The sequence below is a fragment of the Carassius carassius genome, chromosome 47, assembly GCF_963082965.1.
Source record: "Carassius carassius chromosome 47, fCarCar2.1, whole genome shotgun sequence".
Lineage (NCBI taxonomy): Eukaryota > Metazoa > Chordata > Actinopteri > Cypriniformes > Cyprinidae > Carassius > Carassius carassius.
Window position 1 is genome coordinate 13,670,441 of NC_081801.1, and position 14,170 is coordinate 13,684,610.

Below are 14,170 nucleotides of genomic sequence, written 5' to 3' on the forward strand. Positions count from 1 at the left end.
TCTTTATGTAGACTGCATCGGTTACCTAGAACAGATTTATAATATTATATTTACGAAAGGCATCTATTGTATACAAACAGTGTAAGTTGGACGAGCAATGTGCAAATGATCACAATAATTGTGGAGGTAGAACAGGCATTTTAACTCTCTGAATTAGTTTATTATTATCAATTAGCTTGTTCTGTCTTTCTTTATGAGAGCGCTCCCAAATCATTTCACATAGGTATTTTCTTTCTCACATTAATCATGTACCTGCCATTAAAATGAGAGTGTTTGAGTAATTTAAATGTTAATCACCTGCTACACTGAGCTATACTTCAGGATTGATGGTCAAAGATGCAAATCAATAAAGCCTTTCAGTGCCATCACTGAAAAATAAGCTGCACAGTAAGTGTAAATCTGTGATAATCAGAGGCCTCTCCAATGCCTGTCAGATCAAACAGACTGTGTGGATTACAGCCAGCACACACACACACACACACACACATACACTAGCATTTACTCCCACAAGGCAGACCTCCTACAAGAGCGTTCCTTTATTGATGTCATAAATAAAGTCAAACTGAATGTGAAAGAAAAGGAATGTATCATGTGACAATATTGTTTTTGGTAAAAAAAGAGAGAACCCTATATATATATATATATATATATATATGTATAGGGTAAATAGTATTTAACAATTATTATTTAACTAGTATTATTATTATCATTATTATTACTGAGTCTTCCCCAAATCTCATGGATTTTTCTGTGTGGTGGATGGTAATGGATTCCTACTATTTTCTTTTCAAATCATCTCATTAAAGGCTGTTATATCACTTTAATTCAGAGAGCAGACTTTTTGTTTTCAAGCACACTCTAAGTGCCATTATACTGATAGAGTGCTTCAGCACCTTTGAAACAACTTGCAGTAAATTGCCTCACTTTTAACACCATGCAGGCATTGGTCATATGAAGAACTAGAACATTAGAACTGATGCCTGGAGGTACTAAATCAACATCACAGGGTTTCAATCCCTACTTGTTTTATTGCACCATCATTCTTGGCCTTTTGGCCATTTTTATAGATCGAAATGTAGAGTGTTTGAGGTTGCTGATGAGTTTCCATGAGCGGATTCTTATTTAGGCAGTAGAGAGCGGGTCGTTTACTCTGAGCTAATGAGAGAAAAACACAGTTTGATATAAGAAATGATATGAAATTACAGTTCATAACCAAGACATCGAAAGGTCTCTTTCATATAGTTTTCTTTCAGAGAGAGAGAATAGTAAGTTCTGGAAAAAGAAGTGAATTTGGAGTTGAAGGGATCCTAATGAGAGTATGTGTCTGGATGGGTGTGAATAGCTGAATGACAGAGATACACGCTCAGTGCTGTCATCTCGCTTCTCACAAGAGACAATCCTAGCTGATAATGTCTCATTGAGACTTTATGCATGGCATTGTCTGACAGGCTTCTGTGATAACATCAGAGAACCGTTGGTTCTGCATCTTTGCTGAATCCCCATGGAGCTTCTAAAGGGCACAAGGACTGTATGCTTGCTAAGGGGTTAAGGTTTGGATGTTAGCATGGTCCAGTTAACTACTGCCAGTAGATGCCATAACCATACATTCAGAGTGTGAAACGCTTTTTGAATGTCTTTTCAAAGGTTGCTATGTATTATGGTAATAGAAACATAATGTCATTATATTGTAGTATAATACGATATCATTATAGTATAGACTTTCCAATTTAATTTAAAGAGGTCATCGGATGGCCATTTTCCACAAGTTGATATGATTATTTAGGGTCTAAAAGAAAATATAACATAGTTTGATTAAAAATTCTCAATGGTAGTGTAAAAACACCTTTTTTTACCCTGTCAAAAACAGCTTTTTTCAGAGCAAGCCTTTTTGTAGCATTTTCCTTTAAATGTTAATTAGCTCTGCTGACCCCACCCCTCTCTTCTGAGCCACTCTCTGAGAGACTGTTTACTTTAGCCACATTTATCGTGAAACTTGCTAATTATCACATTATTAGGAAAGGCGATTTGCAGAGATTCATTAAAAGACATTCATTAAAAACACTCACTTCACTTGGTGAAGCTGGACCACGAATGATTTGTGCAAAGATAGACACATTAAGGTAGATCAGGGGCACATTCCCTTCAGAAACAAATGTAATCCACTGTGTCTTCTGCAGCTCAGATGTCGGGAGTAAATCACGACTGCTATGTTCATTACTTCATCCAACAACAAAACATCTCAATTGCTTAGGAGCCATTCTTGTCTAAATCTCCTCCGGTGGTGAAACAACGTTGGACTGATGACAGCTCACTCAGGGCGGGTCTAAGATAAGACACAGGCCCAGTCTGTGCTGAATCAAACTGTCAATCAGACTATCGGGGGAGGGGCCTGTCTGTGTGACATCACAAATACAGGCATCTGAGATAGGCTTGATTTGAGAAAGGGGTAAAGATTTTAATAGATAAAAAAAAAAAAGTCCCAAGTCCCAAAATAAGCTCACAACCAATCAGCGGTAAGGGGCGTGTCTAGTAATGATAGGGAGTAGAGAATGCTCAGTGAGTGCACAGGACGGATAATAGCAGATCTACTAGACATAAAGAAAGATGCCTAGTGATGTGTCCAATGCAGTCCGAGCCGGAAAGAGAATTGATTAGTTCATCTCATGAGTCTTAGGCTCAAATCTTTCCTTAATCATGTGACAGACCCATTCGCTAAAACTATAGACAGTAAAATAATGCAGTATTGAGCCGGAAAGAGAATTGATTAGTTCATCTTTCGGGTCTCCGGGTTGTTCGTTCTTTTGTCACGTGACGTGACAACATTGGCTAGAGTAATTAATTAATTTACAACCTTCCTTACAAATGGGTGCATATTACTTATTATTATTTTTTATAATAATTATTGGTTATGCTTTAAAAGTTGTCCATATGATGGCGAAATCACTTCGATGAAGATATGCGTTTTCTGTGTTTTTTTGTTTTGTTTTGTTTTTTTACAGTGGATTTCTAATCTTCAAAATTACCTTGTTGTATGATTTATGTCTTTTGAGTTCACCCTTCAGATTAGACTATAGAACTGTAGTGTTACTTGTTTAGGATTTAAAATATTATTTGCTTTTAATTTATGTCATTATGTCCTTTTTGAGCAATCTTCTTGTACATATATTAGACCAAAATGTCAAGTTTGCCTAGGAAAAGCAATTATTATACCAGCAAACTCAAAATTGGATTATAAATGAACAAACTAGGCTATTAATACTTTGTATTGTAGACTTGGATTATTATATTATTATATAGCCTATAGTGTTTATTTACTGATAGACAGCCAAAAAGACAAATTAATCAATATTTTATTTATAACATGGTTTTATTTTTTTATAAAATAATAACACACCACAGATCCTGAAGAAACGGTAACAAAAACACAGTAAACAGAAATGTCGGAAATAGCATATGGATCTGTCACGTGATTAAGGAACGACTCGACCCGAAAGACTCATGAGATGAACTAATCAATTCTCTTTCCGGCTCAGACTGCACTGGTTTAGCGTACAGGGCTGTCACTTGATTAAAGAATGACTTGAACCCGCAGACTTATCAGATAGGAGGAGAGGTGAGCTGATCACAGACTGAAGACCCAGGTGAAAAATGAATTCATCTTTTCTGTATCTTATAGCATTTTAGTTTTGTATTGTTTGTAGTGTGATCAACGTTTGCGTAAGTACTAGATGTGTTGGGGAAGTAACACATAACATTTTAATGACATTTTGCTAAAATGAACGAAATGACTCGAAAAAAGATTTGTTCATTTTGCTGAACGTGACTCAAAAGTCCGGGTCGGTAAAATGATCCGAACTTCCCATCACTAGAGATGGCAGATAAATAAAAAGAAAAAGAGGAAGATTTTGGAGGAACAAAACATTAAAAAGAAGGGTTATAATAATGGTGAGAACTCATCAAGCAGAAGGGAATCAGATGCTGAGGTTGCTTTGTTTCTTCTTGATAAATGAGTTAAGTTGAATATGCTGCGGCCGGCAGTCATGGCAGATCCATGAGGGGCATACACGTGGGGCGGAGTTATCAAAATAGGGGCGAGGTCCTGTTGAGGTATGGGCATGTTTGTTTGGGTGCTTTCAAAAATCAACAACGTTTGGCAAAAATCGCTTTGTGCACCTTTAAGCAAGAATGGTAAATTGCTTTAGTAATTTATTTAGTCATTTGATTACAACTGCTATTCTATAGGAAATATTATATTATTTTTTAATATTTATTTTTATGTATGTATTTGTTGGATATATATTTCCAATTGAATTTAAGCAAGAAGGGTATAATAATTCATTAAACTGTAAATGAAACATCAAAATTTATGTACATTTAAGTAGTAATTTGACTGAACTGCATTCTTATAGGAAATATTGAATTTATATGTCATATTTTTATTTCTATTTTTTATTCAAATTTGAAATTCATTTATTATATATATATCCAATTTAATTAAAGTAAGAATGGTCTTTTAGAAATTGAACAAACTGTAAATGAATGTAAGTAATAATTTGATTGCAACTGCATTCTTATAGGAAATGCTTAATTTATTTTTAATTTTAATATTTATTTTCTTATTTATACTGGTATTGGCATTTATTTATTCAATATATATTTCCAATTTAATTTCAGAAAGAATAGTTATTTAGAAATTCAGTAAACTCTAAATGAAACAATGTAAGTGTGTACATTTATGTAGTAATTTGTTTACAACTGCATTGTTAAAGGAAATATTTAATTTATTTTTAATATGTATTGTTTATTTTTTATATTTTATAAAAGAAAATATCTATTATATGTCTATTTTATATATAAGCGGATATGTAATGAAATCAGTGCATTTACATGATGCACATTACATATGTTTGAACAGCATAAATGAAAACACTTTCAAACGTCTTGCAGAGATTTCAAGAGTCTGGAAAAAAATGTGTTTGAGTGAATGAAATGAAGCAGAAGGACACACAGCAATGTAATACATATTTTCTCATACAGTTCAATAATTTATTGACTCTGCCAAGACAGGATAAATCCCCGCCACCAAAGCTCATTCAAGGTGTCTGAGAACACCCTTGACACAGAGTTTGTCGGGAAACTGGAAAAGCTCAAGTCTGTCTCTCTCAGTGATTCTGAATTATTGAACCAGCCCAAATTCGTCTTCTCCTTTATGCAGCTTTCACCCGGCTTCAGGTCGCTGTGCTGTCACTACAGACATTGCAGTTCAATGAGCACAGAGATGCAACTGCTAATTGGACATCTGAAATGAAGTCTCTTAGATAAAGTGTTTTTGTGCTAAGGATTTCTTTTGGTTGCAGAACAGTAAAGATGTGAGGAATTATTGTCCAATATTGTCAACATCTCATTTTGTGTCAGAAAGTTTGTCCAGTGCGATGATCAATTTGTGTGCTGTGCTTCTTCATTATTCACCACTGACAGTGAGAATGAGTGTGATTGACACTTGATTAACATAGTAAGTGTCTAGTGAACCTCTCTTCCTACTAGCTTGACTTATCTAGGAAATTCTCCCATAATAAATGACTGTAGGATCTGAGCACTTCCCCACAGAGAAGCACTGACAGCCCAGCCATGTTGAGATTTGACAACAGGCCTCTTGTGTTTCCACTCCACAGTTTGACATGCAACAGATGTCCCTGGAGGAGCTCAAACACGTCCTGTTCCACGCCTTCAGAGACCATCTCACCATGAAGGACATCGAGAATATTATCGTCACGGAGGAAGAGAGCTTGAAGGAGAACTCAGGAAACTGCCAGACCGAATTTCAGGGAGGTAAATAGCAAAGCTCTGAGATAAATCACAGCTTACAAATTTCTCTATCAAATACTTTTTTGATTCAAATCAAGGCTTTTTATATAATGTATTTTATGAGATAAGGAAGTACTCCTCCCATGAAACATTAGAAATTGTGTATTGCATTTATTGTAATTATACAAATTAAATGAAATCTATTTTTAATTCATTTAGAAAATATTTAATAACAAATGAATAAGTCATTGGTGTAGCGGGAGTGAGAGGGTAAGAGGGTGAGAGCGTTCTCATTTCCATGGTAACATCAAATCCTCTGATTGGTGCATCCACTGAAAAGTTAGTTTTTTTTAAATAAAGCTGAAATCACATCGACTTTTGTCTTCTATAGAAGTATATATCAGAGTATATATCATTGCTTAACAATATAAGATCTTAGACTTGAAAGGTTTTATATGCTATCATTAAAAATCCATTTTTACTTCTGGTGGGCTCTAGAGCCTGATGTGTTTGTCCAGAAACTGGCCATCTAATAAGACGAGAGCTCTGTGCTCTCAGTGCATTATAGGTTTTTTGGAATGAAAAGCATCTGATAAATGTAACATTTTCCTTACTTCCAGCATTGGCTATTTTTGAATTTCACCCGCTTTTAAAGAATTATTGAACCAGATGTTTTCATCAGCCAACAGAACTAAAAGGAATTAATGGAATTCTGAAACAGGGGAAATATCGTAAATACTTTTATCCAATTATGTTTCAGCAGTTCAATATTTAATCTCAATATGCAGCACAGAATAACAACACAAACTGAATTGATGTCGGTCCGATAAAAAAAGAACAATTTCATGCCTCAAAATCCAATTAGTCTGTCACAATTTTTTTTTTAATGTATGCTTTATTGGCCCACACTGTGCCCTTAAACAGTTTCCCCTGAACATTTATTTCTGTCTGTGTGTGTGAGTGCAATCATGCATGTGTCTAGTCCGGTGAAGCAGCTCATCAGAGCCATACGTTTTGTTTCATTATTGTTTTTTTCAAAGCCTCATTATGCACAGAGATCAGCAGCACTGCTGGATCATTGTTTGGATGGCTTATGCTCAGTGTGCTGTCATCTCTTCTCATTAATGCTCTTTCACATGTGCTCTGTTCTACTCCATCAGTGCATTCGAAAAAGAAGAATCGTCAGACGTGTGTCCGCAAGAGCCTCATCTGTGCTTTTGCAATGGCCTTCATCATCAGCGTCATGCTTATCGCAGCCAATCAGATGTTACGGAATGGCATGGAGTAGCCCCGCCCACTGTGAACCCTGCTTGATCTGACCTCTCTTAAGAAAAATGCATCAAAAACTCCACTTTCTTGTAGTTTGAAGAGCGTGGGGAGCCCACCGAGCCGAGGATGTGAAGCGAGTTTTGTTTTTTATATTTATTATAGCGATTGTAATTGTGACAGACTCTGAAACGGCAGTGAGAGATGTCCTTCATCATCAGCTTGACAGGGACATGCAAGGGCTCCGCACTTGATACCATTTAATGCAATAACATCTTGTGTCCCTCTGCACTGTGTGTTTTACTCATTCCCTGTCTTTGAAATGCGACGACTTTGTACTTTATCTCACACCAAGTCATGTCAGATGGGAACAATGAGGCGTGATTGGCAGCCTGTCCAATGGAGCCGCTGCAGGATGTCTGGTATCAAGAGCGTGTGCACGCTCATCTCAAATACACTGTATGTTTTGTTCACAGCATTGCATTGTTGAAGCTTATTTATGGAATTTATTGAAGATATTGTTTAATGGGACTGGGTATTTTTGGAATAGATAGGAAAATCTCAAATTAACCAAATACACAGGCTACATCAGGATCAACCAAACCATCAATATTAAAGGAATTTTTACATTGAATTAAAATGCAAAATAACCATAATTTTGGGCAAATTTATTTATATTGCATATATGCTTTACTTAAATTGAGAGAGAGAGAAATATATATATTTGATATACTGTATATTATATATATTATATATTATATACAAACATATAATATACAATGTGATCAAATTAAATAACTACATAAAATATTAGTCTAAAAAATGTATCAGTGCATGCTTTTTTTATTATTCAACATTCACATGGGTCTAGTAAGATTTTGGGGGAGGTGCATTTAGTTGATCAATAGTGAGAATTCTGACATTTATAATGTTAAGAATTATATACTGATATATAAGTCCTTCCTGACATGTGGGAATATATATATATATATATATATATGACCATGAATTAAGAATTTGTTCCATGACCTGAAATTAGTTCCCTCATTTTAGTTAAATTTGTTTTGTTTTAGTAATTTGTGGCCACGTTGTACTAATCTCTTTGGTTTGATAAACAAAATATGAAAATTAATTAATACAATATGGCCATTATGAACTAAAGTGAGGGAACAAAATAATAAGGCCATGTGGCCATGATTTAACTAAAATGAGAGAATGAAGAAAATACATTTTAATCAGTTTCATGTGCGGAGCTACATAAATCCATTTCAAATCAAATCTGTTCTTTTGAAATTTCAAGTCATCAATTTGTAGAATCCTGAATAAAAAGAATCCCTCTTTCAACAAAAATATGAAACAGCCCAACTGTTTTCTGATTGGTAATAAAATAAGAAATGTTTCTTGAGCAGCAAATCAGCATATTAGAATGGTTTCTGAAGAAGACTGGAGTAATGGCTGCTGAAAATTCATGAATAAATTGCATGTTAAAAAAGTAATTTTAAATTGTATAATTTGAGTTACAAATGCATTGTGGCTTTCCATATTCTGCAAAGAAAGTGGGATTAAATTAAATTCCACACATCTCATTACGCAACTTTTCTTTATCGCAACATTTCGCAATACACCTAGTTCATTATGTGTAAACAGGATCATTTTTTGTAATGAAAATTTGAAGTCGGTTTCAGTCATGCCATTACACAAATCTCTCATTCTGTGTATCTAAACAAAAGAAGTGAGTATAATACTCTCTTTGATTTCAAATATACTATCAAGGTCTTCTAAACGTCTGCACATATTGTCTGGTTAAAATATATGACACTGAACTTCTGCGGAAGTGTCTATGCTACATAGTTGGACTTTTTGGTCCATTTTGAGTTTTTACTCACTCTCAGGCACAGAGAGTCAGTGAATGCAACTCAAATTGCTCTGAATCAACCAGAAGTAAACTGGTCAGTCTCTAAAATAGCACTTTTTCTTTTACAGTTACAGTCTGTGTGTAATATAAAGATTTGTTTACCTGTTTGTCTATATATTTATAATGTGTGTGCACATCAATCCCCTTCCCTGTGTTTCCTACTATTGTGTATACAGACGTTTGTCACGGCTCCCTTGTATATTGCATGTGTATTTATGCATATAGTGCCACGCAAAAGTCGTCTTTGGATTGTCTGTTTGTCTGTGTCATGTTTGCATGTTCAGAGAACTAATGCAGTGCTTTTCCAAGGTCTGTACTGCTTGCAGGCATTTGCTGAGAGCATCAGTCTGAATGTCTGAACTCCCATTGTTTTCTTCCTGTGAGCAAATCTTAGATGAAACAGTACCAGCATTCTGTGCCAAAATACACCACAAAGCAAAAGCGGATAATGGGGAAGTGTTTACTGGACAAAGTTCCTGTCAGTTTTCCAGAATGTCACAGAATGGCTTGAATGGAGGACTGGTCTTTAGTTTTATTCCATCAGTCTGTGCTTTGAATCGAGGATCCTTCCAAATCAATGGCTCCATCTAGTGGATATTTGATGTAGAAATTGTGACATGACCGAGGTAAACAAGTGACACTAGTAAAAAAGAAAAAGAAACAAATTAACCTTTACCAAAAAGAAGCTGTAAACGTGGAATACAGTGTAAATTCCATATATATCAATTTAAAGTGTATCATTATTTTTACTAGCCATTATTCTATGTATCCCCCTGCTTGTTGCCATCTTATTAGAATCTACATTCTCCTAAAATTACCCTTTAGTTTATGGGCATTTTGGATATATAATTTGGTAATGTTTTATTTGCTACTGTATTTTATATTTCGTTGATTAATACTATTTGTTGTTGTTGTTTTTTTAATCTCGCAAAGGTTGATGGATTTTTTTTATTTAATTTACTCTCAATCCAGATCCTAGCTTCATCTGAATTAGAAAAGCATACCAAATAACATTTTATATGAATGTCTTTTTATGGAGTATATCAAGAGAAGGGTTATTAATATGCAAAACCGTATTCAAGTTGCATGCAGGATGTGGATTGACAGATTAAAGCAATATGGTTTCTAAACAAAAATGCATCATTACTGTTTTTATACAGTCTATGATCATTACACGTAAAGTTTATGAAGAAATAAAAGAAAGTTACTTATTGAACATGACAATACATGTCTTTGCACCCAATTACTTCTTCTTCTTCTTTTTCTTTCGGCTGCTCCCATTAGGGGTCGCCACAGCGGATCATCCGTCTCCATACCACCTTGTCCTCTACATCTGCCTCTTTTACACCAACTACCTGCATGTCTTCCCTCACCACATCCATGAACCTCCTCCTTGGTCTTCCTCTTTTCCTCCTTCCTGGTGGCTCCATCCTCAGCATTCTCCTACCAATATAATTCATGTCCCTCCTCTGCACATGTCCAAACCATCTCAATCTCGCCTCCCTCACCTTGTCACCAAAACGTCCAACATGCGCTGTCCCTCTAATAAACTCATTTCTAATCTTGTCCATCCTCGTCACTCCCAACGAAAACCTTAACATCTTCAGCTCTGCTACCTCCAGCTCCGCCTCCTGCCTTTTACTCAATGCCACTGTCTCTAACCCATACAACATCGCAGGTCTCACCACAGTCCTATAAACTTTTCCTTTCATTCTTGCAGATACTTTACTATCACAAATCACTCCTGTCACTCTTCTCCACCCACTCCACCCTGCCTGCACTCTTTTCTTCACTTCCCTAACACACTCTCCATTACTTTGCACTGTTGACCCCAGGTACCTGAACTCCTCCACCTTCTTCACCTCTTCACCCTGTAACCGCACCACTCCACTGCCCTCCCTCTCATTTACGCACATGTACTCTGTCTTACTCCTACTGACTTTCATTCCCCTCCTCTCCAGCACGTACCTCCACCTCTCCAGGCTCTTCTCAACCCGCTCACTACTCTCACCACAAATCACAATATCATCCGCAAACATCATAGTCCAGGGAGACTCTTGTCTGACCTCGTCCGTCAACCTGTCCATCACCACTGCAAACACCCAAGTACTGATGGTGATAATTTATAGAATATATTTTGTTATTGTTGCCTAGGCCAGTAGGGGGAAGCATTGGATTTTCTACAAATAATAACTAAAACCGTCAGTTTTTGAGCCACTTCGTAAGCATGTCAGCACCAGTGAACCCAGTGATAGCTGTACAAATGACAAATAGATGACTTTATCCCTTTTCCTGATAAAAGATAAAAAGGCAGCACCATTTCTTAATAAACCAGTCTTGATATCTTTAATTTAAAGCATCTACAAAATAGCATGTTTACACAAACCACCTGTCTGAGGTAATAAACTCTAAAGGCTGTTTAATACTTCATAGTCTGTACTAATGATTCTCAGCTGGTATGGTGAAGGTACTGTAGTACAGCTGTGACCCCAACCACGTAAACAGAAAAGAAGTTTACAGGTCACTTCAAATATTACAGCATCTACAGTATATGTAATCATGGTAAATGTGTAAAAAGGCACTTGATGTATTTTACATTTAGAGACAAAAATGGATGTTTTGTGTAACACTTTAAAAAATTATGTTAGGTGTAATACTCAGGTGTGCAAGTACGATACTGATAGGAGTATAGGAGCTTTTGTTATAAGAAACTCACAGCTTCCTTTAGAAAAATAGCATAAATCATCATTACATAGCACCACATAACTGCAAATCCCTCAATGAGATTAATGTTAATACTGCTGCTACATCAAGTGGCAGTGCTGCTGTAGTATTTCTACTCTGAGGTCAGCATCAAGCAATTCAAGTGAATTCCAGCTAGTTCTGGTGTGCAATTCATTTATATTTGCCAGGATTTAGATGTAAAAAAATTATCTAGAACAGCTGTGGGCCAATTTTATGACTTAAAGATTTGATGTTCTTTTTAAATTAAATATCACTTGAGCAAAATGCAAATAGATGGTAATGATATTTCTGTATTAATGGCCACTAGATATTCTCTAAGGTGAGCACAAAATGTCCATGCTGCAAGTTGAAACCGGAGTTTAAACACTGAACTTTGTGTTATAATTATGAAATCTGTAAGATTGTGGAATCAACTTTAAAAAACTGCTTTAAATGCTAAGTGTCTTTTTTTCTGAATTTCAAAAATCTAAACTTTTTTTTTTCATTAAATTTCAGTTTGTCTTATTATTCACTACCTTTTAAAGTTTGGGGTCAGTAAAAAAAAAAAAAAAAAAGTTATTGAAAGATTTCTCTTATGCTCACCAAGGCTGCATTTTGTCTTGTTCTTTAATCTTATGAGCAGCCATTACTCCAGTCTTCAGTGTCACATGATCTTTCAGAAATCATCCCAATATGCTGATCTGGTGCTCAAAAAAAACATTTCTTATTATGATCAATGTTGAAAACAGTTGTAATGCTTAATATTTTTGACAAAACCTTAATAATCATTATTGACCCCAAACTTCTTAACAGTAGTGTGTATGCTGTGCAAAATAAAACGATTTGCTTAAAACTTTCAAAAATGACAATGAGGCACAGTTTGATTATGAAACTGTTTTTCATAACAGCTCAAGGCTCCTCTTCTGGACCAGCAATAAAGAAAAACAAACAACCGAACCCTATAAAATGAAGAGTCCAGCAGATTCAGCTTGTATGAAGCGTTTCTCTAAAACTCAGTATGTATGCTGAAATCCCTGGATCCAGTCTGACTGGGTTTCATGAAGATGCCCTCCATTGTTTTCCAGTAGCTGTGTGAGCTGCTGACCATCATGCCGTGCACTTCTCTCTGGCCGTGGATGGGTCTGCCGTACTGTTCCCCCGTCACAGACAGCAGAGCCTCAGTGGACGTGTGGCGGAACCGAACGGACTCCTCCCGCTGCCACACAGAGCCTGCACACAGAACCGTCCACTCGTCCAGATAGTCACCCTCGCCGTTCTCACCAAAGGCACTGACCTCCTAAATGGGAAGAGTTTTTGAGTGAAATTTAACACCAAAACTCTGCATACAGTACCTTTATATTACAGTGTGTATAAAAGCTGAAATATTAAAACCTGATTTGAAGAAAGAGGTGAAGTAAAGTAGTGGCTGTGTAGATTGCGGCCCGTGTTCACATGGGTCAATCGGATGTTCTGTCCACACTGTACTGGAGTCCCTCGATGACATGCGGCATCACTGGTGCCCCGCACACTCCAGTAACTGTTACTGTCCTCCGCTGTGGTCACACCGGTCACCGACTGCTGACCACTACCTGGAATTAACATTAACAGGTCATGCTGCTGCTGCTTCTTCTCCTCGTTCTTCTTTCAGAAGAAAAAAAAACTATACTTTTATTCAGCAAGCATGCATTAATTTGATCAAAAGTACAAATAAAGACATTATATCAAAAAAATTATATTACAAATAAATGCTGTTATTTCAAACTTTAGATTCATCAAAGAATCCTGAAAAAAATGGTTTCCACAAAATATTAAGCTGTTTTGAACTTTGATAAGAAATGTTTCTTAACACATTCGAATGATTTATGAGGGATCATGTGACACTGAATCCTGGAGTAATGATGCTAAAATTACAGATTTGCCATCAAAGCAATACATAGCATTTATATAAAATATAAAACAACGATTTTAAATTGTACAAATATTTCACAACACTGTTTATACTGTATTTTTTGATCAAATAAATGCTGCCTTTTAAAATAAAAAATAAAATCTTACCGATCCCAAACATGGTATGGTTTTAACCCTATATATATATTTTTTTTTACAAACTAATGATATGTTAATTTAATGCCTTTTTAAATGAAATCTTTGTTCATTATATTTTATAACACCTCGAGTGTTTATATTACTGCTGTATAGATGTGACGAGGAGCCTTTATGAATGAGAGTCACTCACCAGATCCATAGCGCACATCGTGAGAGTGTAACCTGACGTTGTGTTTCACATTGAGCAGCTTCACCACCGACCCGCACGTTACAAAACTCATTTCACTGCCGGAGGACAATGTAAACATACATGACAATAATACTGTTATAGGGAACTGGACCCGCAATAATCCTAAACTGCCCATGGCTTGCTGAGCCAAAAGGAAAAACTAAGCGTTAAAAACCCTGCATGAC

General features: G+C 36.0%; 2 protein-coding genes across 3 annotated transcripts in view; one reads left to right on the top strand and one right to left on the bottom strand.

Annotated features, from left to right (window-relative positions):
- Positions 1 to 7,661, top strand: part of LOC132130369 (calcium-binding protein 8-like) — a 32,089-nt gene extending 24,428 nt beyond the window's left edge. For both annotated transcript variants that reach the window (XM_059542067.1, XM_059542066.1), the window contains exons 5-6: positions 5,673 to 5,829; positions 6,966 to 7,661. In XM_059542067.1, the coding sequence (XP_059398050.1) occupies positions 5,673 to 5,829; positions 6,966 to 7,093 (285 nt within the window). In that variant the 3' untranslated portion in view covers positions 7,094 to 7,661. The remainder of the gene's footprint in view (positions 1 to 5,672; positions 5,830 to 6,965) is intronic.
- Positions 7,662 to 11,916: 4,255 nt separating this feature from the next.
- On the bottom strand, positions 11,917 to 14,166 carry LOC132130896 (stromal cell-derived factor 2-like). The gene is made up of 3 exons (XM_059542753.1): positions 13,947 to 14,166; positions 13,103 to 13,299; positions 11,917 to 13,007 (listed from the first exon to the last, which is right to left on the bottom strand). Exons 1-3 carry the CDS (start codon positions 14,119 to 14,121, stop codon positions 12,717 to 12,719), a joined length of 663 nt encoding a protein of 220 aa, XP_059398736.1. The 5' UTR covers positions 14,122 to 14,166; the 3' UTR covers positions 11,917 to 12,716.
- Positions 14,167 to 14,170: the final 4 nt, after the last annotated feature.

Bases quoted from the DNA above. Each gene is read 5' to 3' on its own strand.
- LOC132130896 (XM_059542753.1), bottom strand. From the start codon at position 14,121: ATGGGCAGTTTAGGATTATTGCGGGTCCAGTTCCCTATAACAGTATTA. The intron at 13,300-13,946 runs GTGAGTGACTCT...TGTTAATTCCAG, and splicing joins CGATGTGCGCTATGGATCTG to GTAGTGGTCAGCAGTCGGTG. The intron at 13,008-13,102 runs GTTTTAATATTT...CTTCCCATTTAG, and splicing joins CACCTCTTTCTTCAAATCAG to GAGGTCAGTGCCTTTGGTGA.